General features: G+C 36.8%; 1 protein-coding gene across 1 annotated transcript; it reads left to right on the plus strand.

Moving 5' to 3' along the window:
- The first annotated feature begins 12,021 nt into the window (after positions 1-12,021).
- Positions 12,022-27,119, plus strand: trpc7a (transient receptor potential cation channel, subfamily C, member 7a). The gene is made up of 12 exons (XM_051911350.1): positions 12,022-12,558; positions 16,618-17,380; positions 19,442-19,624; positions 19,701-19,865; positions 19,943-20,159; positions 22,330-22,563; positions 22,758-23,022; positions 23,932-24,127; positions 24,215-24,436; positions 24,510-24,587; positions 24,672-24,747; positions 26,420-27,119. The coding sequence occupies exons 1-12, from the start codon at positions 12,122-12,124 to the stop codon at positions 26,557-26,559; spliced, it is 2,976 nt and encodes a 991-aa protein (XP_051767310.1). The 5' UTR covers positions 12,022-12,121; the 3' UTR covers positions 26,560-27,119.
- The last annotated feature ends 725 nt before the right edge of the window (positions 27,120-27,844 follow it).

Below are 27,844 nucleotides of genomic sequence, written 5' to 3' on the forward strand. Positions count from 1 at the left end.
GCACCCCCTACCTTATAACAGTGAAAACATGGATAGCCGGAAAATGTGTCCCCCTCGGTTGAAACATTATAGCAAAAGCACAGAAAACACAAAGAACTTTCTTACTTGAACTTGTATGTGCACATAACATAGATTTATTATAGATCCACTGACCCAGTGTTTAATTTTAGCGCAGATGCACAACAAGATTTGTGACTTAGCTTGTGTAATCATTTAAACAAAACATTTTAAGAACCATTCTTGCCCTACCAAAGACTCATTTGCACTGTTACTATCACCAATAGTTTATTTAGCGTACCTTACCAATACTCATAAGATTCTTCTGAAATTTAATGTGCGTGCCTTAATATCTGGCATATCTCATCTATAACCAGCCACCAAAGAAGCTGTGTACTTAATATGCTCATGAAGTCTCCTGCCTCAAGAATACAATGATTAATTGACTACATTAGGGCCCTTTTTGGGATTTATTCAGCTAAGTGCTTTTTACATACCAACTGCAGTTTAAAATCTGCCTATTTTCTGGGTATATATAGCAATAGTTTCGGCTCAGATCCACCAGAGCGCATCACCTGAAGCACACTGTTCTCAATGGGAGTGTGTCGATAGCTGTATTAAGCCGTGCGCTACACCGAAGGCCTTAGAGATCTTGACTAATAGGCTGCAGAACCATTCGTGTGAAAGAGACAGAACCAAAAGTGTCTAGAAATGAGTTCATTAGGCCATTAAAGTTACTCAATCCTCATTAACAATGTCCAAACATGCATAAGGCAATAAAATTGTGAATATCAGGCTTAGGGAATCATAAATTAAAGACTCTCAAACCATAAAGCTGCTGTGTATACTTGGTTTTAAAAGACTGAAAAATGTTTAAGCTTATTTGTATAGCACATACACTTACCTAGTGACTCATCTGCACTGTTACTATCATGTTAGGCAATGAATACAGATTGTGATTGTATTTATTACAATTTGAAGATAATATTTGACAGTTTTGTATGTCGATTCAAAGTTGGCATCATCTAAAGTCTTCACGTAAATAATTTCAATTAAATGGATATGTAACCTTCTCAAGTCCTGAAGCTGAAGGTGCTGGATGAAATGCCCAGCTCAGGTTAGATCAGTTAGGAGAAGGTGGCCTGTAGAGAGAGGGTGGAAAAACTGAACAGTAGTGCAGGTCATTGTATATTCTCCATCTGTGTAAAGTGGATGATTTTTTTACTCTAGTTTTCCCATCTCCAAGCAGCATTTGTAACTGCAATGACAAAATCATGCATAATTTAAACTGCACTAGACTACCTGCAGACAAGCTGGAGGTTTGGGTAGCCGAAGGGAGCCGGTGGAGTGCTTGGGAAACCAATTTCTCAATTCTGTTTGGTGATGTATTTTTCAATTCCATTTCTGAGCCACAACAATTCACCAAACTCACACCACTGATCGAGTCAACATTGCTACGTGGACCTGGTTGGGAGGCTCAAACACAGCACCAGTTTACACTTTAAGGAAATTAACCTACAGTATGACTGGTTTATTTTTAGTTCTCTGCATGTTAAGCTAAAATTAAGTAGTTTAACATTAAAATCACTTTTATACCCAACACTTAGTATAGAATTAGTATTAAAAGATCAAACAAGTAATGTCAGCCTGAGAGTGAAGAAATATCAGCTGTGTAAAGACTGTCACAAACCATTTAGTGGTTTCTTTTTTGTTCTGTCTTTTATTAAGCTTGAGGGTTTTATACAAGGCTTTTAAATGTCTCAGTAGGTTTAAATACTACAAGCTCAAGCTCCTTGAAAAATCAACACCTTTAAAGAATTTAAATGACATTGAATCTATTACAGACTTCATTTGAAATTCAAGTCTTGAAAAAAAGATCTTCTCCCAACCTAGAACACAAAAAGAGGGAGACATGGAATCATAGACATTCAACAGGCACTTCAAACAAATCCTCACGTTTACGCACAGCTTACCTTGTACTTCCCCAGTCACCAGTCAAGTTGTCGGCTACACTGCGCAACATCCAGAACGTTTTCAGCACTTGTGCACCGTCACGCAAAATAAAGCACTGACCAACCCAAGCAGAACAAGAACCTGCAAAAACAACAGATTTTGTCACATCATTATTGCATTGTGTTCCTAAGCAAAGTGAACAAAATTATAGAGAGGTACCTTGCACAAAAAAAAAAAAAAAAAAAAAACACACACAACACTATAACCATAGTTTCTGACAAATTACCATAGCTACCAGCATGAAGTGAGGAACTGACTGACTAAGCCTTGCTGATAAATGCAGTAGCTGCATCATTATGCTGTCAAAATGCTTTCCCCAATGATGTCCATTCAAAAGTAACCATGCATCTTAAAATAAAAAAGCAAAGTTTGGCATATAGTGTGGTTACCATGCTAAGTCATTCTAAACAGTACTGTCTGTTTCATTCTACAAAAGTGGTGGTATTTTCCATTCATCTTCTTTAAAAATGAAACTCATCTATGCATTAAAACTACTGTGCTCAATTTATCTTCTTGAGTAACACAATCACCATTAATTAACCATTGGCTGGCATGTTTTCATATCAGTGATGTTGCAACTAATTAAAAAGTTAATGGGAAGCAGTAACACCAATGACAAATTTTGACCAAAGATAATTTAAGATGGCTGAAGGCTTTTCAAAAACCAAAAGGCTAGCTTTGTTCCCAATATATTTTTCAATATTAAGTTTTTATTTTAATAGATTTTTTATTTGATTAACTACTGACAACTCTTAAAGGATAGTTCACCCAAAAATGGTAAAAATTACCCCATGATTTACCCTCAAGCCATCCTAGGTGTATATGACTTTCTCCTTTCAGACAAATACAATCAGAGTTATATTAAATAATGTCCTGGCTCTTCCAGTCTTTAAAATAGCAGTGAATAGAGGATGAGATTTTGAATCCCAAAAAAGTGCAACCATCCATCATAAAAAATATCCTCAAAGCTCCAGGGGGTTAATAAAGGCCTTCTGAAGCAAAGCGATGCATTTGTATAAGAAAAATATCCATATTTAAAACTTAAAATAACTCAAAATAAATGAAAATAAAATAACTGACTTCCAGCAGACGGCCGTACGCACGTTGACTTGCACCAAAAGAGTAACGCCTGATGCAATGTAGGAGTAGCATAAGCTTTGATGCTCTCTCCTCTGCGCTTCTACATTCGTCAATACGTTATGCGTCGGGTCAGAGTTCTCTCTTTCACCATAAATCAATGTGTACGGCCATCTGCTGGAAGCTAGTTATTTTATTTTTTAAAATTTAAAATATAGATATTTTTCTTACACAAACGTATCACTTCACTTCCAAAAAAAAAAAAAAAAAAAAAAAAAAAAAAAGCCTTTATTAGCCCCCTGGAGCCGTGTGCCAATCTTTTATGATGGATGGTTGCACTTTTTTGGGCTTCAAAATCTCATCCTCTATTTACTGCCATTATGAAGCTTGGAAGCTTGGAAAGCCAGGACATTATTTAATATAACTCTGATTGTATTTGTCTGAAAGAAGAAAGTCATATACACCTAGGATGGCTTGAGAGTGAGTAAATCATAGGATAATTTTCATTTTTGGGCGAACTAACCCTTTAACTGGAAAAAAAAAAAAAAAAAAAAAGTGTCTATACAACCACATTACAATTTGCATATTTGCACATATTTCTGTCCCCTTTAGAAACTTTAAAAATAACAGTCAAACATTAAAACGGGTTTAAGATGTTTTAGAACACACATACTGTATAGCTATTGTCTGTTAGCCATCTGAAAGTTGTGATTCATCTGCTACCTGAAATATGATTTCGTTGGCATTTTGTGTATCAAACAAGTAAATATGATTACCACAAATTAAATTCATGTACAATCTTTATCTGGCGTCTCTTTGTATTTATTTAAAGTGCATAGGGATAAATGCTACATCACAAAACTATTAATTTGTAGCAGATAGCCTATATCATAGTCTAGGCATCGAGTACAGTCGAAACAAAATGTTACACTGATCAGTCACCACTAACCAAGTAAATATTGTTGAGGAAATGTGTGGTCACTTTAAGGGCAGTCTACCTTTCTCCCACAGCACGGAGAATGAAACGGTAGGTTGAGTCCCATCACCAACTATCCCGATGATTCGTGCTGTGCGGTGTAAACCAGCGGCGCCGCGCGTACTCTCCACTGCGGTTTGATAAACACCTCTGACCTCTGACCCCTCTGCCTTCACACGCAGCGTGGAGCCCAGCTCATTCCGCCAAACGCCGGTAATATTACATGCACCGACCTTAGGTGATCAACGATCACTTTAATTACATGCATGAAAAAGTCAGTTTTTCAAAACATTAATTAATGGATTTTTTTTTTTTTTTACAACTCCACACTTAAAAGTCAAATACCTTCATATCCAGCGTTGAGGACTCATTTGCAAGCACTGTTTGAGAGGTTATCAAAGTCACAAAAAGCAAATACCACATTAATGAGCTCATCTTGTTCAAAAACTGAGAGACATAGTGGGTCATATTTCACTCTTCACCATGCCTACGGTAATCTGGAGTTAATTAATTTGCATATGCAGGGAATCCTGTCATTGGTCGCATTTAAATTAGGGTGGTCTATTACTTTTTCCCTTATTGGAAACTACTAATTAGAACTACCAGAGGGAGGCAGTGTTGTCTCAGAAGATAAATATTTAAAAATAATTATTAGACTATTTAAGATGACTGATTTATAATTGTATGTTATTTACTGACTATCAAAGAGTTACACAATATAGCGAAGATCGGGGCTAGTTGTCACATTTTTTACTCAGATGAAAAGCCAGTCTCTCACAGGGTACGTTTATTTTTTGAAAGTCAATTTCTATATGGTCACAAAAATCTTTTGGAAAATCTATTAAACATTTCCATTCCACCTATATTTCCCAATAGTCCAATGAACAGTAAGATTTTTTTTTTTAAAGGAATTAATAGCCTACTCTCATTTAGCAAGGATTTAAAGTGACAGTGAAGACATTTATAATGGTACAAAAGATTTATATTTCAAATAAATTATATTTTAAAATAAATGCTGTTTTTTGAGTATATTGGTTTCCACAAAAACATTAAGCAGCACAATTGTGTTTAACATTGATAACAATAAGAAATGTTTCTTGAAAACTTAAATCAGCATATTAGAATGATTTCTGAAGGATCATGAGACACTGAAGACTGGAGTAATGAAGCTGAAAATTCAGCTTTAACATCACAGGAATACATTTCATTTTTAAATATATTGAAATAGAAAACACTTATTTTAAATTGTAATAATATTTAACAATATTACTGTTTTTCACTGCAAACTTTTGAAACTTTTGTGTGTAGACCAATAGTGGGGCAAGTCGTCACGTTGGAACCTACCATTAAACATCTTATTTTAGGTTTTTCAGTTGATTTTAAATGATAAAAGTTATGAACAAACAAAATAATTCATTAAACAGAATTGTAAAAGCAGAAATGGCAGGTGACATACAGTACAAATGAATGCTCCCAAACTCTGTAGTAATTATCATCCAATGCCATTGACCTTTTCAATTCCCAGTACATCTGGTATTTTATGTGAGCCCGCCTCAGCTGATTTTAAAGTATATGCTTCCGCTGTATGAGAAAATCTTCCTCTTATGACTCAGCAAGTAAACACTGTGCAAAATGACAGGTTACTCCAGGCTGCTGCGTGGCCCTGTGTGCCATTAGTGGTTTTTCACTCAACAGCTGCAGAGAGGAAGCAACACTTATGTGACATTTCAGAGAGCATTATGTTATGTACTCATTATATTCGTTCAGAGACACTAAAGTTTTTTCTTTCACTTTGTATTTTCTCTTCATTTCATTTTACAGGGAACTGCTACATTCTTCTGTGAGTTTGAATCAGCCAGAGTTTGTATAGATGAAACCACCACACATGTGAGTGAGAGCAGCGGTCATCTGGCATATTTTCTTTCTTTTTTAACACGCGATATTGCTGCATAAAAATAGCTGCGCTTCCCTAATATACAGGTGCTGGTCATATAATTAGAATATCATCAAAAAGTTGATTTATTTCACTAATTCCATTCAAAAAGTGAAACTTGTATATTATATTCATTCATTACACACAGACTGATATATTTCAAATGTTTATTTCTTTTAATTTTGATGATTTTAACTGACAACTAAGGAAAATCCCAAATTCAGTATCTCAGAAAATTAGAATATTACTTAAGACCAATACAAAGAAAGGATTTTTAGAAATCTTGGCCAACTGAAAAGTATGAACATGAAAAGTATGAGCATGTACATCACTCAATACTTAGTTGGGGCTCTTTTTGCCTAAATTACTGCAGCAATGCGGCACGGCATGGAGTCGATCAGTCTGTGGCACTGCTCAGGTGTTATAAGAGCCCAGGTTGCTCTGATAGTGGCCTTCAGCTCTTCTGCATTGTTGGGTCTGGCATAACGCATCTTCCTCTTCACAATACCCCATAGATTTTCTATGGGGTTAAGGTCAGGCGAGTTTGCTGGCCAATTAAGAACAGGGATACCATGGTCCTTAAACCAGGTACTGGTAGCTTTGGCACTGTGTGCAGGTGCCAAGTCCTGTTGGAAAATGAAATCTGCATCTCCATAAAGTTGGTCAGCAGCAGGAAGCATGAAGTGCTCTAAAACTTCCTGGTATACGGCTGCGTTGACCTTGGACCTCAGAAAACACAGTGGACCAACACCAGCAGATGACATGGCACCCCAAACTATCACTGACTGTGGAAACTTTACACTGGACCTCAAGCAACATGGATTGTGTGCCTCTCCTCTCTTCCTCCAGACTCTGGGACCCTGATTTCCAAAGGAAATGCAAAATTTACTTTCATCAGAGAACATAACTTTGGACCACTCAGCAGCAGTCCAGTCCTTTTTGTCTTTAGCTCAGGCGAGACGCTTCTGACGCTGTCTGTTGTTCAAGAGTGGCTGAAACCCATGTCTTGCATACGTCTGTGCGTAGTGGTTCTTGAAGCACTGACTCCAGCTGCAGTCCACTCTTTGTGAATCTCCCCCACATTTTTGAATGGGTTTTGTTTCACAATCCTCTCCAGGGTGCGGTTATCCCTATTGCTTGTACACTTTTTTCTACCACATCTTTTCCTTCCCTTCGCCTCTCTATTAATGTGCTTGGACACAGAGCTCTGTGAACAGCCAGCCTATTTTGCAATGACCTTTTGTGTCTTGCCCTCCTTGTGCAAGGTGTCAATGGTCGTCTTTTGGACAACTGTTAAGTCAGCAGTCTTCCCCATGATTGTGTAGCCTACAGAACTAGACTGAGAGACCATTTAAAGGCCTTTGCAGGTGTTTTGAGTTAATTAGCTGATTAGAGTGTGGCACCAGGTGTCTTCAATATTGAACCTTTTCACAATATTCTAATTTTCTGAGATACTGAATTTGGGATTTTCCTTAGTTGTCAGTTATAATCATCAAAATTAAAAGAAATAAACATTTGAAATATATCAGTCTGTGTGTAATGAATGAATATAATATACAAGTTTCACTTTTTGAATGGAATTAGTGAAATAAATCAACTTTTTGATGATATTCTAATTATATGACCAGCACCTGTACATATGTACAAGTTTTTTTTGGGGAGGCTAGAATGCAGAAGATTGATGTGTAAATATTAATAGAAGTTGCAGCTTGTGGCCTGATTTTTTTTTCTTTCTTTTTTTTCTGTCCCTCTCCTTTTGGAACAGGTGTTTGTATCTCTGTACCTTTGCTTTCTCTCTTTCTTCTCTGAAAGGATTATTGTGTCACTTGGGCAATGGTTGCATCAGTAATCCTTGTCCCATTGGACATCATTGCTAGTTTAACAACAAACCTCAAAATACACAGTAAAAAATCCATCTATCTATTCTCCACCTCTTATACTCAGTAGGGTTGCATGACACCAAAAATAAATCATAATAATAATAATAAGAAGAAGAGGAAATAAAATTATTTTATAGTTGAGTCTATGCCTAAAACAAGTGAAAACGTTTGCTAATATTCAGGATGCATTCTCTGAAAACAAATTTTAATATTTTTACAGTATAAATGCTTTTATGTAGGTCAGATGAAAATATTAAAGGAATTTGAATGGAAAATCATAAGTTGATTTCGAAATGACTAATATTATACACCAGTCAGGCATAACATTATGACCACTGACAGGTGAAGTGAATAACGCTGATTATCTCTTCATCATGGCACCTGTTAGTGGGTGGGATATATTAGGCAGCAAGTGAACATTTTGTTCTCAAAGTTGATGTGTTAGAAGCAGCAAAAATGGGCAAGCGTAAAAATTTGAGTGAGTGTGACAAGGGCCAAATTGTGATGGCTAGACGACTGGGTCAGAGCATCTCCAAAACTGCAGCTCTTGCGGGGTGTTCCCGGTCTGCAGTGGTCAGTATCTATCAAAAGTGGTCCAAGGAAGGAACAGTGGTGAACCACCGACAGGGTCGAAGGCTGGCCCGTGTGGTCCGATCCAAGAGACGAGCTACTATAGCACAAATTGTTTAAAAAGTTAATGCTGGTTCTGATAGAAAAGTGTCAGAATACACAGTGCATCGCAGTTTATTGTGTATGGGGCTGCATAGCCGCAGTCAGGGTGACCATTTTGACCCGTCCACCACAGAAAGCGCCAACAGTGGGCATGTGAGCATCAGAACTGGACCACAGAGCAATGTAAGAAGGTGGCCTGGTCTGATGAATCACATTTTCTTTTACATCACGTGGATGGCCGGGTGCGTGTGCGTCGCTATACCTGGTGAAAACATGGCACCAGGATGCACTATGGGAAGAAGACAAGCCGACAGAGGCAGTGTGATGCTTTGGGCAATGTTCTGCTGGGAAACCTTGGGTCCTGCCATCCATGTGGATGTTACTTTGACACGAACTACCTACCTAATAATTGTTGCAGACCATGTACACCCTTTCATGGAAATGGTATTCCCTGGTGGCCGTGGCCTCTTTCAGCAGGATAATGCACCCTCCGATCCATGGAGGCCCCACCTCACAACTTACAGGACTTAAAGGATCTGCTGCTAACATCTTGGTGCCAGATACCACAGCACACCTTCAGGGGTCTAGTGGAGTCCATGCCTCGACGGGTCAGGGCTGTTTTGGCAGCAAAAGGGGGACCAACACGAAGGAGGTCATAATGTCGTAGAGACTTGAAACTTTGAGGGATGGTAGTACCCACCCCGTCTACAATGTCACAGAGGATTGCCCTGATGAGCCTGATGGTGGCGCTACAGTGATCAAAAGTACGTAATGGCTCAAAACTCCTAAACTGTTCATCGTAGGCTTCGTAAGTGTTCGAGTATTTTGGATTTTTCAAAAAACTTTTGCAAACAAGTCCTAGATTTTTCGCCCGATCTGAACCAAACCAGTGCAGAAAGATTCTCTGGAGTCTGATTGTCAATAATTATCAAAAAAGTGTAAATTACCATTCACGTCCATGAAGGGACACCAAAATGTTTGAAGTGGGCATGGCCACTTTTACTAAAACGACTATCACTCTTGAATGGAATGAGATGATTTCACCAAACTTGGTACACCTACTTACATGCTCAGTCTGTGGTTGTGTAAAAAAGCACATGGCAACTGGCCACTTGGTGGTGCTATAAAATGAAAAAAAAAAAACAAGCAAACATGAAAATGGCTATAGCTACGCAACAGTCAGTCCGATTGACTTGAAAACTGGCATGCAGTGTCTTTGTTCAAGGTGCTGTGATTGTTTATGAGGACATTTACATATCTTGAAAAATCAATTGGTAGTCAGACAAGGTTAATGGAGGCCGATCGGAACGAAACTAGCTGGGCCTGTTTGACTCATGGCCCTAGAGGCCTATGAGAATTTCAAAAGAAATCGGCCATTGGGTTGCACCTTCCTGTTTTTCATGTGCATAAAGGATTGTATATCATGTGATTTTTCGCACATGCCCACTATTTATACCGTATGGTAGAACTCCTCATACTGAGAGACTTGGCCTCTAGGACCACCGCTGTCAATCGAATCGTTTGTTAAATATTGGACATTATTTCAAAAACCTACTTTTGCGAACTAGTCCTAGGTTTTTGGCTCAACCTTGATAACTGCACTGTAAAACCTAACTGTGAAATTCACTAAATGAAATAAGTTCATTTTACTTAAAACTTTTAAAACGTGAAAAAGCTTCAAAACATATATTTCCTTTGTAAATTGCCTGTTTTGGTAGCAAATCTTTTCCATATGATCTAGGTGGTTACAGGCTTGCTAAATAAAACATAGGCTAATATGTTTTTACGCATGTGCCAAAATGCCTTAAAGCACTTGAACCCCATTAATTGCTGCTTGCAGCTATATTTAATTATCATCACTGTTAACAATTATCACTGAAAACAATATTTTTGTGGACCATGATACATTATTTGATGAAAAAAAAGTTCAAAAGTTTAACTTTTATTTGCTTATTTGAAATATAAATCTTTTGTAATAATGTAAAAATGTTTGCTGTACAGCTTCTTTGATAAATAAAAACTCTGTTCTCTACAATGGTTTGACGGCATAATGGAAGCAAAATAGCAAAATAGGTGACAGTAATTATTTGTCATAAGAATAAAATTACAAAGTGTACACATAAATACCAAACATATTGAAAATATGATTTTGTAAGTTAATAGGAAAAACCGCAAAGTAGAATTTTCTTGATTTTTACACAGGGAAAGGTAGAAAACAAGCCCAAAACAGTCTATGTAACATTTCAACACTTTTAAAAAATTAAGGAGACACAGTAAAAAGTTTAAAGCTATTATAAAATATATGATAATATATGGCTATTAAAAAAAAATCTACAATGGAAGACAGAGAAAGTTCCCCAGTTGAACTCTAAATCCAGTTGTGTGTGGGAGAAGCTGACAGCATTAAATCTATCAGTGACAAGATTACAGCCGTGATGGTTTTTATAAAACACTCTCTCTGTCTTTCTCTCCTGCTGTTCCCACTAAAACAGTGGGAAAATCCTGCTTTGTCTCTTGTAAATGTCCCCTCATAACCTTCGTTTGTCTCATCTCACCCACACTCCTATCCCAACATCTGCTGAATGAGATTCTACTTCAACATCCTTCAGATTGACACCTCTATTTCCCCAATTGCAGAAGAATCTCCTGATTGTATGAGCAGCACTGTGAGTAAAGATTTTGACAGACTTATTACAGAATATCGATCAGGCCTGGTCTCTGAGATTATTTGCGGTGATTTGATCATGATTTGGAATCTTTAGGACATTGTTACATAGAAATATTTGATTTCACTTTTTTTGCTTTTGAGATATCTGAGCATCATTTGGCTTCATCTCTGTCCCTTTGAATTGTAAACTCTGACATCACACAATTAAGTTTGTGAGTCATATGAGATGAGATAGGCCAGACCTCAGAGAAAGATCTCCCTGCATGAAGCCTTTGATGAGCATCAAAGCACCTCAACAGGTGATCTGCTGTAGTCCATCTCACAGCTGCTCTGCATTTAGCATAGAGGGGTTTCAAATCGGAAATTGTGTATTTGTGGGTTGAATTAAATTTTTAAAAAAATGTAGGAGAGAGACCAGAGCTAGCTGTCACGTAATATCTCAAAGCTCTTAAAGGTCCAATTACAAAAAATGCTTGTTCTCTTTAATGTTAGTTTCAAACACATTATTTTTTTCACAATAAAACCGTACTGGCATAATTTTAACTATATAACGCAAGTAGAATTAAAAATAAAATATTTTCAAGAGATAATTTGTTTTTTATCAATTTGTTATATATATATATATATATGTGTGTATGTATGTATGTATATGTAATTCAAGTAAATTTATCTTGTGTTAAGGATTTTTAGATTTAATAAGATAAAAGTATTGAAACATACTTTTTTAGTATACTTTGTGAACTGTTCATAGAAGTGGTGGGAGGTGTTAACCTGAAGGGTGGGGGAGGGGGAACCAGAAGAAAAAGTGCGTATTTTAGAAAAAGGTGAGCACACGCTGTCACACTTGTTGCAGAACAAGACATGGACCGGATCTCCCACTGATCTGCAGTTTCTTTGCTTTTAAAATGCTGAGTGAGAGAGACGACCGCGATATGCATGCCAAGGAGCAGTTCATCATGTCTCACGCCGCGCTCTGCACCATACCGCTCGCGCTTACAGCGGGAGATGCTGCTGTCGCCTCAGCGGAGACCGAGCGCGCGAGACGCACACCTGCGCGAGGTGTATCCGACACTCATGGAGAAGAGTTTACCTACAGCGACAGAGACACCTGCTGTCGCCCTGATGGACCTATGTTAAACAGGTGCATGACTCTTCCTGGTACTCTGATAGACAGTCGAGGAGAAAACGACCCCACCAAGACAGAGTTATCAGATCTTCATGAAGTTGAGGGATCCAAACACGAGTTTGGCCATCACGCGCACAGGTTATTCGACAGCGATGATGACCTGGACTATCATGCGCACCATCACTGGCATCCTCATGATAGCAACTCGCACTATTCGTAAGTATAAAACATCACGTGATCAGTTGTCATCATGTGGAACATTGAACATTTGGATTGGAAATGACTGTTTAAATGATCTCAAGTTTGGATTCATTTGGCATGTGCTTCGAGTAATAGGCCTATTGCAGTTAATTTATTATTTTCTTGTTTAAAGGCCTCTTTTTCCGTGTTTTACCTCAAAACTCAGCATAAAAACTCTAAATGCAGCCATGAATGAATGAATGAGTTTATGTTCGTTATTAATACTTATTTGTTTGACTTTATATATATATATACAATATATATATATATATATATATATATATATATATATATATATATAACTTCATTATAATATAAGGCAAAATAGGCCTGTAGAATTGTAGATTCAGTTTTATTTGTTTTTGATGCAGTTGAAAACAAACAAATCAAGTTATTTATTGTAACAAGTAATAATCTAAAATCATAAAAAACGTAATATTAAACAGAGTAACAAAAATGTCACTGCAAGTGGCCTTAAGTGCACTTAAAGGGATACTCCAACTAAAAAATGCAAATTCTCTTATCACCCTCCTCCGTCCCAGCTGTGTATAACTTTCTTTCTTCAGATGAACACAAACAAAGATTTTAAAAAAAAATAATCTCTGTGAGTCCATGTAATGTAAGTGTATATGGGACACCCAAAGTTGACACTTCAAAAACCATGCAAAACTAACACAGCGAATATCCATACATCTCGAGTTAACGAATCAGTGTCTTCTGAAGCAAAATCATAGGTGTGTGTAAAAATGTTAATATTTAAATAATAATAATAAAAAAACAACTAAAAACCACCGCTTTCAGCTTATTGTAATATGTGCATTCATACGTTCACGCTTGGTGTAAATTTTCATTTTTGGGTGGAGTATCCCTTTAATTCTCAACTCTTCAACATGATATTCTGATTTATCATTACCTTCCATCTTCACAGCAAACCTTTAAAAACTATTGTTTATGTAGTTCTAGATATAAATGTTGTAGTGAGTAATGAGAGTAAACAGGGCAAATTGATTGTTTTGAAGAAGAATCTTTTCCAGATTTTGCTTCTGAGAAAGAGATATCTTGTATGCATCTAGAGTTACAGAAGAGATATCAACAATGTCGCAGGCTGTGCAGATTTGCCAAGACAGTCAGACATTAAAATATAAACCCAAATATATTTGAATGTACACTACCATTCAAAAGTTTGGAGTCAGATTTTGTCAGGGAGGTCAGAAAGCTCTCGGATTTCATCAAAAATATCTTAATTTGTGTTCCGAAGATGAACAAAGGTCTTATGGGTTTAGAATGACTTGAGGATGAGTAATTAATGAGAGAATTTTAACTTTTGTATGAAATAACCCTTTAATTTTATATTTTCTTTATGTCAACAGTTGTCTTACTTGTTTCTATTTTTAGGAATTCATCTGAGACAAAGCTGATTCTTAAATGAAATTGAGTTGTGAAAGAGCAGTGAAATCTCCTTGGCCTTGCAGTTATTAGATTGGCACAGTTCACACAGACCATAGTGAAACATAAATTATTTAGCCTGTTTATTTCAATCTCGTTTAATTTCAGGGCTATTGACGGATACATTTGCAGGCTTACAATTCTTCGTCCCCTGAGCACTCCAAAAACTGATCAGTAAAGATTTAGAGATGGAACAAAATGCCATTTTGCACACTACAGAATCATAATGTTTGATTTATCATGTTGCAAAGCAAGGAATGAGTTTTATTCCAAGTGACACCCACAACTGTTATCTGTTACAAAGTACAATTTGTGCTGAAGCTCTTGCAAAATGCATTAAAATTAAATTTCACCCTTTGCTGTCTACCTGGCTTGTGTTTGAATATAACCTGCTTGCGATTTTAGTTCAGAGTCTTTGAAGCCTTTTTAAGTTCAAGGAAAATTGACACTACAAAGCAGTTCCGGTTAATTCAATAAAGTAAATGAATGAAGTCCTGAGGTGAAGAGCACAGTATAATAGGATGTTAAGAACATCTGTTCTTAGAGGTGGTTCCTGTAATGAGATGAAGCTCTGGTAAAGGATACATGTAATTAGAAGTCCATCTGCATTGATCTCATTGACCACCACTGTAATTGATGGTCCTGTACTGTACTGTAAAGCCATGCAGTGTGTGGTTGACCCAGAGAGATCTATAATAACTGGAGAAAGCTATCAAAGGAGAATCAAAGAAGCAAACTGTTTAATTACAATAATGCTCAGAACACGCAGGAGATCGCAGGGGTGACCAAAGAAGCAAAGCAACTGCATGAATATAAATGACAGCACAATGAACAGAAAAAAACTGAGGGTTTAAATAGTATACACAGGGATAATTAACAGAACAAGAAACAGGTGTGTAATTCAATCAGAAACAATGGAGACAAACTAGTAACAAGAACTCAGGAAAACAGTGACCAGGAACAATGAAAATGAAACAAAAACACAAAGAAAACTAAACAAAACCCTGACATTTTTGGAATTAATGATAAAATGATTTTATTCATGGTTATAGCAGATGACATTTTTAGTCATTACATTTTTGAAGAACATGTTTTAAACAGTTTTTAAAAGAGTTTCATTTTCTTTATCATGAACATGGTAAGGATGTATTAAATTGATAAATAAAAGACAGTAAAGACATTTGTTACAAAAGATTTCAAACAAATGTTGTTCTTCTGAACTTTCCATTCATCTATTTATCTTGAAAAAAAAAATCACTCTCTCTACAAAAACATTAAGCAGCACAATTAATAATGTAATAGTAAGAAATGTTTCTTGAGCATCAAATCAGCATATTAGAATGATTTCTAAAGGATCATGTGACACCGAAGACTGGAGTAATGATGCTGAAAATTCAGCTTTGCCATCACAGGAACAAAAATATATAATTAAATTTCACAATATTACTATTTTTACTGTATTTTGATCAAATAAATGCAGTCTTGGTGAGCATAAGAGACTTTCAAAAGCATTAAAAATGCGGTTACACTTTATTGTGGTGGTCCACTTTAGACATTCTACTAACTATAAGTAACTTTGCAACTACCAGTAGGTGAGTGTAGTAGACTGTTAGGTTACGGTTAGGTGTTAGGATTTAGGTTAGTAGAATAAGTTGACATGTAGTTGCAAAGTTATAGTCAGTAGAATATCTGCTGAGAGACCATCAATATAAAGTGCTAGCAGATATTAAGCAGACAGTCTACTAATTTTCTAATTAGAATTAGTTGACATGTAGTTGCAAAGTTACTTACATAGTTCTGGCATGAAACTCTAGATGGCGCAGGCTGATAGGTCTCTGATTGGTTGTTGTTGCATCAGCGGCCAATGAGCTGCGGCTCAACATTCAAACAAATACCGGTAGTGTTTGCTGTTAGCAGTCTGCAGTGCGCTTTCAGAAACCCTCCATCTTCCCCAGCACCACCTGTAGATCTGCTACGGGGATTAACCTGTTAGCATTCCACTGTTCCACATACCTTTCAAAAGAGACCAAAACCATGCATATAATCCAAATGGTTCAAGAACAGCATGCAATTTACTTTGGGGATGCCTTTTTTAGGCGTTTTAGGCAAATTTTACAGGAATGCTAAGGGGTTAATTCATGTATGTTACATGTGCAGCAGCAGCATGTATTATATGCTCACAGCAATGTCTGTGAATGTATTGGCAATAGCAAGTCTAAGTACTTGCTCTGCAACAGCAGAAGCGTAGCAGATCTGTTCCGCCAAGACCAAATACATTACCATTGCCATATCCATTACCATGCAATCTCTATTACCATTCTCCAGAGAGTTGTCATGACAGAATTATAGTTAGTAGAATGTCTAAAGTGGACACTGAAATAAAGTGTTATCAAAAATTCTAATACTTTTGAATGGTATTGTGTATTTTTTTGCTTTAAAAATGCATTCTGTCAGGCTAATTTTGAATGGCCAAAACCAATGGTGCATTTGTTCTTGTAGATTAATTAGTGTCATGGACCAATTTTCTCCCAAAGCATTCAGGTTTCATAATTTCATCCAATATGCAACTTCATTCTCTGGGTTCTGCAGGTTTGAGGCTATGCAGCGCAGACACACCACCCTGAGAGAGAAATGTCGCAGGCAGGCCGTCCGTGGCCCCGCGTACATGTTCAGCGAGAGAGGCACCAGTCTGACCGAAGAGGAGGAGCGTTTCCTTGATGCCGCAGAGTACGGAAACATCCCTGTGGTCCGTAAGATGCTTGAGGAGTCCAAGACTCTGAATGTAAACTGTGTGGACTACATGGGCCAGAATGCATTGCAGCTTGCTGTAGGAAACGAGCACCTGGAGGTCACAGAACTGTTGCTGAAGAAAGAGGGGCTGGCGCGAGTGGGCGATGCCCTGCTTTTAGCCATTAGCAAGGGCTACGTGCGGATAGTGGAGGCCATCCTGGCCCATCCGGCATTCGAAGGTGGCCTCCGTCTGACTCTGAGTCCTCTGGAGCAAGAGCTACGAGATGACGACTTCTATGCATACGATGAGGACGGGACTCGCTTCTCCCAGGACATCACGCCTATGATCCTGGCGGCCCACTGCAAAGAGTATGAGATTGTACACATCTTGTTACTCAAGGGGGCTCGCATTGAAAAACCCCACGACTATTTCTGCAAGTGCGGCGAGTGTGCGGAAAAACAGAAGCAGGATTCTTTCAGCCACTCACGATTAAGGATGAACGCTTATAAAGGCCTCGCCAGCGCTGCTTATCTGTCACTGTCTAGTGAAGACCCTGTGCTCACAGCCCTGGAGCTCAGCAATGAGCTGGCAAAACTCGCCAACATTGAGACTGAGTTTAAGGTGAGCAGGCACACTTACACCATATCCAGGGGTCACTCAAATTCACAGGCTCAGGACAGAATTTTTAGATTTGAATGTGTAGGGAACATTAGGGGTTTGTGATGAAAAGGCAGTATCTGAATATTTTCATATACAGACCCATTTGTACTGTTTGAGAAAAATATTAAAGGAATAGTTCACCCAGAAATTAAAATTCTGTCATCATTTACTCCACCTTGTGTAATTCCAAACCTGTATGAGTTTCATTCTTCTATGTGGAACATAAAGGAAGATATTTTAAAGATTGTCTCAACATTTTTTTTTTTTTTTTTTTTGGTTGGTTGGTTGGCTACCAGCATTCTTCAAAATATCTTCTTTTGTGTTCCTCAGAAGAAAGAAAGTCATACAGGTTTGGAACAACATGAGGTGTATGGAAGACCATTTTCCTCACATATTAAAAAAAGTCATAATTATGAGATAAAAAGTCATAATTTTTACATAAACCAATTATAATATAATTATAATAATGTATTATGACATAAGTCGTAATTATGACAAAAAGTCGTATTTTTTATCTCATAAATTAAAATTTTGGTCATAATTTCAATGTTTTATGTTATAATCATGTCTTTTTATGTCATGATTATGAAATGTTATCTTATAATGTTGACTTTTATGTCATAATTGTTTTTTTATGTCATAATTATGACATTTTATTTCCGAATTCAACTATTTTATTTTATTTTATTTCAAAGCTTTTACTGTCGTGAAGCCATAACTAACTCAATTTTTACCTGGACCCTCTTATAGTAATGTCAGATGTATAAAAGAATTTTATTTATTAAAACCTAGGGCTATTAATAGAATAAAATAGTGATCTATCTTGTGATCTCTAACTAGAATGAATATAAAAATATACATATATAAAATTTGCTAAATGTTTTAAAAATTATTAAATTATTAAAAATTATTTAAAAAATCTCCTAAAATAAAAATAGGGCAGCTGTATATTTTCACATATAGAGACCCACTTATGCTGTGTGCGAAAAATATTAAGCAAGATATTTATTTTAAAACGGATGGATGGATGGATGGATAACTCGATCGATCCCTCTCATCACAGGACGTGGGACAACATTCCCAGTTATCCCCCTCATGATGCGGGTACAATGAGCTGAATCATTGCTATGAATCATTATGTACTTTGTGGATAATACGAACTCCTTTAAGGCACTCATGATTATTTCAAAGCACATTTTAAACAGCTTCTCAGTTAATCTAGAAAGTGTCCAATCGTGAAGAGTGTGCTCATGGCCCTGTAATGAGCTGCGTCTCTCTGAGAGAAACGTCTATACTCATTCCAGCTCATAGACCAGCAGAATATTCCACACGAAAACCAATTTCCCACCCTTGAGATTATCCTCATTATAAATTAGAGGCTTTTCGATGACAGTTTCTGGTTCAGTAAAATCTCAGTACACAACATTTTTCCAAAAGAAAACGTTCCTCCAGAGAGCTTCGGCGATGTGTGTTGTTTTATATTTAAATATGTACAGGAGAAGTTCTTCACTGATAGTCACTCTAGGGAAATATCTAATCAGGAGTTCTGAAATCCAGACAGTTTTCCCCTTATTGTGGTTAGCGAGCTATTAATTGAAACTGCTCCATCGAGAGCTTCCAGTAATCACCCCGTTATTATTCTCTCATCACCGTTTTTCTCTACAGATGATCACTCTCGACAGTTGTAATGGCGTGTCAGTGATTCCGCTTTTGTAATTCCACATAAAATGTTTGTTCTTGTAAAACAATGCGATGCTATAATTAGCAGGATGGGCTTCTCTTGGGTGCCCTCCATTAGGTACATTTCTGTTTGAGAAGATCCGACGCAAACATCAATCAGACTTCCATTTAGAGGTGCAACATGGGACTTTCACGAGTGTTCAGGTGTTGCTCACATCCATGTCTTTCATAGCAGAGCGCTCACTGTTTGCTAGATTCCATTTGCATCCCAGTTGGAGTGAATTATTTAAGTGATTAATAGCCCGCCTGAAGTCATAATACTGTGGCTCTGTTTTGTTGTAGAATGACTACAGGAAACTCTCCATGCAGTGTAAGGACTTTGTGGTTGGCGTTCTGGATCTCTGCAGAAACACAGAGGAAGTGGAGGCCATTCTGAACGGAGATGTAGACCAGAGCCCTCCGAGCGAACACCACCGGCCCTGCCTTAGCCGGGTCAAACTGGCCATTAAGTATGAAGTCAAAAAGGTACTGGGAAAAATTATTTATAGGCTAAAGTGGAATGGTTTCTCAAGTGATTGCTAATTCAATGATATTCCTACAGTTTGTGGCTCATCCTAACTGCCAGCAACAGTTACTGACGCTGTGGTACGAGAATTTATCAGGCCTCAGGCAAACGTCAATCGGTGTGAAATGTTGGACAGTACTGGGAGTGATGGTGGGCTTGCCATTTCTTGCCATTGCATATTGGATTATGCCCTGCAGCAAGGTAATCTAATAACATTGGGAAGGCTTCCCTTTTATTTCAGTTGATACATATATTTCTACATTTAATCTTTTCTCCAGGTGGGCCAGGTTCTCCGCAGCCCCTTTATGAAGTTTGTAGCTCACGCAGTCTCATTCACCCTCTTTCTCGGTCTTCTTGTTCTCAATGCCTCTGACCGCTTCGCAGGAGTCAAAAACCTTCCTAACGAAACCATCACTGATCATCCGCGGCAAATCTTTCGCATCAAAACCACTCAGTTTTCTTGGACAGAGATGTTGATAATGAAGTGGGTACTGGGTGAGTATCAGTCAAGCATGAGCTACAGATCGTTGCTAGATCATAGATAATCATGGGTCTAAAAGAGTGTTAATAAAATAAATAAAATAAGAAATCTTTTTGAAAATAGTAGTCTTAATCATTATTTTAAAAGGCTGCATTTATTTGATCGAAAATACAGTTAAAAACAGTAATTTTGGAAATATTATTACAATTTAAGACGTTTTTTTTCTATTTCAATATATTTTAAAATGTAATTTATTCCTTTGATGCAAAGCTGAATTTTCAGCATTGTTAAAAGGTTAGTTCACCCAAAAATGAAAATTATCCCATGATTTACTCACCCTCAAGCCGTCCTAGGTGTATATGACTATCTTCTTTCAGATGAACACATATTTTTAAAAATCCTGGCTCTACCAAACTTTATAATAGTAGTGAACGGGGGATATAAAAAATGCATCCGTCATAAATATAATCCATATGGCTCCAGTGGGTTAATAAAGGCCTTCTAAAGTGAAGCGATGGGTTTTTGTAAGAAAAATATCCATATTTAAAACTTTATAAACTAAAATAACTAGCTTCCGGCAGATGACCTTACGCATAGTGTGCAAGTCGACTTGCGCCAAATGAGTAACCTCTGAAGCAATGTATGATGTAGGATGTAGGAGTATCGTAAGCTTAGACACCTCTCACAGTTTAAACAAATAGGGCTGGGCAAGAAACTCAAGCTCCTCTTCTCTTATATCGAAATCCTCTGACATTTCCCTTGAAATTTCTTGTTTTAGACTTCTAATTCATGACCGGTGTTTTGTTTTGCTCTCTCCTCTGCGCTTTTGCGTTCGTTATTGCGTCAGGGGTTACTATTCCGCCACAAATCAATGCGTACTGCCGTCTGCCGGAAGCTAGTTATTATAGTTAATAAAGTTTTAAATATGGATATTTTTCTTATAAAACACATCGCTTCGCTTTAGAAGGCCTTTATTAACCCCCTGGAGCCATATGGATTATATTTATGATGGATGGATGCATTTTTTTTGGGCTTCAAAACAGGCCCCTATTCACTACCATTATAAAGCTTGGTAGAGCCAGGATATTTATTAATATATCTCCGATTGTATTCGTCTGAAAGAAGATAGTCATAAACACCTAGGATGGCTTGAGGGTGAGTAAATCATGGGATAATTTTCATTTTTGGGTGAACTATCCCTTTAATGCCCGTTCACACCAACTATGATGATAATGATAAATATATAGCTCTAAAAATTGTTCTAAATATAAAAGAATAGCAGAGTCCACACCACCGCTATAATGATAAACAATATCATTGGAATCACTTTCAGAACAATTTTTTTTCCAGCTGATGTATAATAAAAAAATTGACAGCCAATCAGAGTTCATGCTTTAAAGAGCTCGAGCATTTAAAGTGGCAGACAACATAACTGCAGTGGGCGCTTAGAATAAACAGAACGATATCTTGCATTAGTGTGGACGCTAATATAGTTATCATTATAGTTATCGTTCTTGGTGTGAGCCTTTACTCCAGTCTTCGGTGTCACATGATTCTTCAAAAAACATTTTAAATTTGCTGAATTGCTGCTCAAGAAACATTTCTTATTATTATCAATGTTGAAAACAGTTGTGCTGCTTAATATTTTTTGTGGAAACCGTGATACTTTTTTATTTATTCTTTTTTTTCAGAATGCTTTGGTGAATAGAAATTTTTAAATAGAAATCTTTAACATTATGTCTTTACTATCACTTTTGATCAGTTTAATGCATCCTTCATGAATAAAAGTATTAATTTCTTTTTAAAAAATCTTACTGACCACAAACTTCTGAATGATAGTATATTTAAACATTTAAAACATTTTCGATGAATATTACAAATTATTAATTCTGATTTTTTAAATAATTGAATAGATCTGGACAAAAAATAGCTTGATGTCTTTGACCCAGTTACTGACATTATTTTGAATATATTTATTAGTTATATATATATATATATATATATATACACACATATACATTTTTTTTTTTTTTTTTCATATTTCTTAAAAAGTGCTTTACAGTTTTTGCTAAGGCTCTTGTTACCACACGTTTCTGTCAGACCACCACCAAAATGAAACCTGTAGGGCTTAAAAATAAACATGATGAAATTCCCTTGTGTCTTTTCTTTAATTCCCCTGAACAGGAATGATCTGGACGGAATGTAAGGAGGTTTGGGCTGATGGGCCGCGTGAGTACATTATGCATTTGTGGAATGTGTTAGACTTTGGCATGCTGTCGGTCTTCGTGGCGTCATTCACTGCGCGGCTCATGGCTTTCCTGCGAGCCTCCCATGCACAGCTGTATGTGGATTTGCATGTGACCAATGCAGACTTGATCAATGCCTCATTACCAGCAGACGTGGCCTACTTCACTTATGGTATGTCACAAAAATAATGTATATTCATTCAATACATAAAAATCTAAAGAACTGTAACATACCAGTATAAAAGACTAGAAGTCCTGTTTCTGTTCTCAATGAAATGCTAATAAAAGACTTTCTTGCAGCTGTCTGAAATGAAACAAAATGCTGCCATCAAGTGGTGACACCAAAAATTGCTTCCTCTCTCTTAGCCAGGAACAGGTGGCTTCCCTCAGATCCTCAGCTCATCTCTGAGGGGTTATACTCCATCGCTGTGGTGCTCAGTTTCTCTCGTATCGCCTACGTTCTGCCAGCCAACGAGAGTTTCGGACCCTTACAAATATCCCTTGGGCGCACTGTTAAGGATATTTTTAAATTCATGGTCATATTTATCATGGTCTTCCTTGCCTTCATGATCGGCATGTTTAATTTGTATTCCTACTACTTAGGAGCAAAATACAACCCTGCTTTTACCACGTAAGTCCACAAAAGGATCGTACAAATTATAATGAAAATTATTAAATTTTAGATTACTTTATTAAAGGGATAGTTAACCAAAAATTTCTCCCGTGGAACACACAAGGAGATATTTTGCAGAATGTTCAGGCTGCTCTGTTGTGATCAGTCTATATGACTTATGCACTATATGTTCTATGTCCAAGTCTTCTGAAGACATACACAACAGTTCAAAATGTTGGGGTCTGTAAGATTTTTTTTATGCTTTTATATTTAGAAAATTAACAAAAGTAAACACATTTATAATGTTAAAAAGGTCCTATTTTAAATAAACAGTGTTGTTTTGAAATTTCTATTTATCAAAGAATCCTAAAACGAAAAGTAACACAGTTTCCATAAAATATATTAATGTTGTTTATATGTTAATGTTTTCAACATTGATAATAATAAGAAATGTTTCTTGGCACTAAATCAGCATATTAGAATGATTTCTGAAGGATCATGTGACACTGAAGACTGAAGTAATGATGCTGACAATTCAGCTTTGCCAACACAGGAATAAATTACATTTTCAAAATATATTAAAATAGAAAACTCTCATCTTAAACTGTATTTTCAATCAAATAAATGCAGACTTGGTCAGCACAAGAGTTCTTTCAAAAGCAGTAAAAAAAAAAAAAAATCCTACAGACTCCAAACTTTTGGAATGGTTATTGTATAATAGCTTCTGTGAAAAAATGAAAATTAAGCTGAAAATCTTTCCCTCAAGTCTCAAATTAATGTCTTAAATTTTGGTGTTTGAAAAGATACCTCTTTTTATGTTCCACCTATGAAAGATAGTCATACAGGTTTTGAACAAATGTTATGATACAATTTAAGAAGTATTGGTGAATGTTTCCTTGTCGTTTTGCATGTATGTTTCTGTTGCAGGGTAGAGGAAAGCTTTAAAACACTGTTCTGGTCCATCTTTGGTTTATCTGAGGTGATCTCTGTGGTCTTGAAGTACGATCATAAGTTCATTGAGAACATTGGTTACGTGCTCTATGGGGTCTATAATGTCACAATGGTGGTGGTCCTGCTTAATATGCTCATAGCCATGATTAACCACTCATACCAGGAAATTGAGGTGAGACAAATGTATTTTGAAAACAATAATACTTCAAATGATAATTTGTCATAATAGATATGGTTATTTTTGTGTGCGTGAGAACAGGAGGACTCTGATGTAGAATGGAAGTTTGCTCGTGCAAAGCTTTGGCTCTCCTATTTTGATGAAGGCAGCACTCTTCCACCCCCGTTTAATCTAATGCCCAGCCCCAAATCCTTCTATTACATGGCTCAGCGCACCAAAGCATGCCTAGTGAGTTTATGCAAGGCCAGTGTCCGTAGCAACAGCAGCCAGCAGGACATGGGAGTGGCCAATTCACGGTCTAAGGTCAGAGATCAGCCAGGGTTTTCAAATTGTTCAAATCAAGAAATGGCCATTCTTAATTTTTATATCTTTACAGCTTCATCGGTTTCGGTCTTACCAAACACAAGAGGGATTCACAGTTAGAAATCCCATCAAACACCCCACACGATATCAAGTACTAATTGATCTTTTTTTTATCCTAAAATGTTCCTGTACATGAATTGCCAGGCAAAACCTTATTCTAAACCTTCTCTCATAGAAACTCATGAAGCGACTCATCAAGCGGTATGTCCTGAAAGCCCAAATTGACAGTGAAAGTGATGAGATCAATGAAGGTAAGATTTACCTGTTTTATTCTCTCAATAAATTTCGTCATCCATTAGTGTCTCTTGCGTGATTTACTTTTGCCCTAAAAGATATTTCGGTAACTGATGTTTTACATGCCAGATCACATACATGTCAAGTGATAAACCCATAAAGTATTAAAGTTGCCCCTATTATACTGTTTTAAAGGTTCACATTTTTGTTTTGGAGGTCTCATAGGTTTTCATGCATCCAAGGTTTAAAAAACAAACAAACAAAAAAAAAAAAAACACTTATTTTCTCATAATATACGTTATAGCATCACCTTTTTTCTCAGTGTCTGAAACTGTTTGTCAGTTGCAACCATCAACTGTCTAGATACAAACATTATTTAAAATATCTTCTTCTGTGTTCAACAGAAGAAAGAAACTCATACAGGTCTGGAACAATTTGAGGGTAAATAATGACAAAATTTAAATTTTTGGGTAAACTATCCCCAGTTTCAGACACTGAGAAAAAAGGTGATGCTACAACGTATATTATGAGAAAAAAAAAGTGTTTTTTGACCTTGGATGTATGAAAACCTATTGTAAGGAGACCTCCAAAACAAAATTTTGAACCTTCAAAATAGTATAATAGGATGCAGTCTCTCCAAACCCCGCCTTTCTGAGAGCCGACTCTGCTGATTGGTCAGATGGCCCAATCTGTTGTGATTGGTTTACCGCTTACAGTGCGTGTCAGAAACAAAACGTCCATTACCATATCTGAATTTCAGCTCCGGAAGCTTCCGCAGCACTTGGTACACAGTGATACGAACAGTAACGATGGCGTCAGTTTTACCGTATCAATTGAGCTTGAGTCCCCATCCTTTGGAAGCGCACGCAAAGTGGTTACTTTCTCAGGGCAGCGTCTTCTCAAACATGTCGACAACATGAACCAAACTCCTCTAGGCCTCAGCTACAACAGTGTTTGAGGGCAGGTCGATGGTGTATGCGGGCAGCCAATGAAGACCATAGGCTGGCATTATGCAGATCTGTTACAAACCTATGTAGGTTCGTGGTGGAAGTAAGACTGGATTTACTGACGACTCATTTCAGGCAGTTCAGAAGCCCTTCTTTCTTTTGGGAGACAGTAATTCCATTTATCGAGCACTTTTAACATTGAAACTTTGCTGACCTTTTAAACTTACAACAGCTGTATAACACTACATGAAAGGTACACTCTAAAAAATGCTGGGTTAAAAACAACCCAGCGGTTGGATTAAAAGTTTGCCTAGCGTGCTGGGCAGTTTTATTTAACCCAACTATTGTTTAAAAATGATATATGGCTGGCTTAAAATGAACCCAAAATAGGTTGAAAATTAAAAATCAGACACATAATTACTAGAAGCAACAATAATAATAACAATTTTTAATTTACAACATGTTTTGGCTACAGCAATACAGTAATTTTTAGTGGTTGAGTTAAATAAAACTGCCCAGACGGTTGGGCAAACATTTAACCAAACTGCTAGGTTAAAACAAACCAATTGCTGTGTTTGTCAATTTTAAATCCAACTTGGGTTGTTTTAACGCAGCGTTTTTTAGAGTGTAATATCCAAAAAAGCATAATAGTGGAACATTTTAAACACTTAACTGTGATTTAGGGGCCAAATTTTTCTTGAAACCAGTCAAACACTTGTTTTCGCTTTCCTGTTCTCCACAGGTGAGTTGAAGGAAATCAAGCAGGACATTTCCAGCCTCCGCTATGAGCTCCTGGAGGAAAAGTCACAGGCCACTGAAGAACTTGCTGAACTGATCCAGGAGCTTGGAGACAAACTCAGCAAAGGAACCAAGAGACCATAAAAAATGAACTCTTGTGAATGTAGCTGAAAGTGTCGTAGGCCGAAACTCCAGCTCATTAAATACAAATTTGCTAAAAATATTTAGTTTAGATACAAACTTTAAAGTCTATTTGTACTCTCAAGACTTTAGTTTGTGAAGTAGGTATGATTTGTGGTTGCCGTTTGGGTGTAGGATGCAATTTAATAAAGTAATTCTAGTCACTCGGGAGAGATGCAATGCTATATGATAATACCAATAAATTCAGATGAATTTATGACCACAATACCTACTGTTAACACGAAAACAGTACAGCTAAATGTGTTATTTTTGAACATTATGACATTAGTCCTGGTCCTGGAATATCCCAGTGCTGCACATTATGGTCTTGGAGGCTTGACTTACTAGCTCATGATATAAATAAAAAAGTGTGTTATAATAACAAAGACATCCAAAATGTGCATGGGGAACTCCAGGACTTGGACAGTGACGCAATAGTACTTTTCTCTTTTTTTGTTTATTTAAATCATATATGTATGATGACTACAAAAATAGAACCATGTACAAGGGTAAATCTCACAAAACCTGTCAAAAACATGTCCAAGTCATATTTCACTCCAAAATCATGAGAAAGAAAAACAACATTATATTTTTTGCCTGAAGAAAATGAAGGCTTTTTTTTAAAGGACCGTTAAAGTTGGCATGAAACTGTTGTGATAGTCTTTTCTTCCCTATTGTTACGTAGATCGATATATATATACTTTCAAGTATATATATATATATTGTTACGAGTGAAACATGAAAGGAAAAACAGGAAAAATATAGGGTGGGACTTGAGTTTGTCTATGGGGAATTGTGTGGATGGTTGTGGTTTGCTCAGGCTCGGCGCCACGAGGGGGCAAAAGGGGGAACATACACTAGTTCATCACCAAATCCCCCCAGCCTGGAACGCAATGGCCCCCTCAAGAATTATTGTCGTGTGCCCTGGGTTTGCTATTGATGTGATGTGAGTGACAGGTTGTCCTGACCTTGTGCCAGTAAACACGTCATCAGAGAAGAGAAGAGATGCTACTGCAAGAAGGAGGAGAAGTTATTTTGATTACAGATTATGAGAGCACATGAATAATAACAATAATATTATTAATAATAATAATGATATGCATGGATAAATAATTCATAAAAAATACTGTAATCTTTCAGTAAGAAATTTCAATTTTGATTTCATGATGACTTTAAGAGGTTTTAAAAAAATCTAATTTCTCAGGAAAATAATGTCACAATGCAAAATTATCTTAATGGTAGGCTTGGT

This window comes from Ctenopharyngodon idella, chromosome 10, assembly GCF_019924925.1.
Source record: "Ctenopharyngodon idella isolate HZGC_01 chromosome 10, HZGC01, whole genome shotgun sequence".
Lineage (NCBI taxonomy): Eukaryota > Metazoa > Chordata > Actinopteri > Cypriniformes > Xenocyprididae > Ctenopharyngodon > Ctenopharyngodon idella.

Bases quoted from the DNA above. Each gene is read 5' to 3' on its own strand.
- trpc7a (XM_051911350.1), top strand. From the start codon at position 12,122: ATGCTGAGTGAGAGAGACGACCGCGATATGCATGCCAAGGAGCAGTTC. The intron at 12,559-16,617 runs GTAAGTATAAAA...TGGGTTCTGCAG, and splicing joins GATAGCAACTCGCACTATTC to GTTTGAGGCTATGCAGCGCA. The intron at 24,128-24,214 runs GTGAGACAAATG...GCGTGAGAACAG, and splicing joins ACTCATACCAGGAAATTGAG to GAGGACTCTGATGTAGAATG.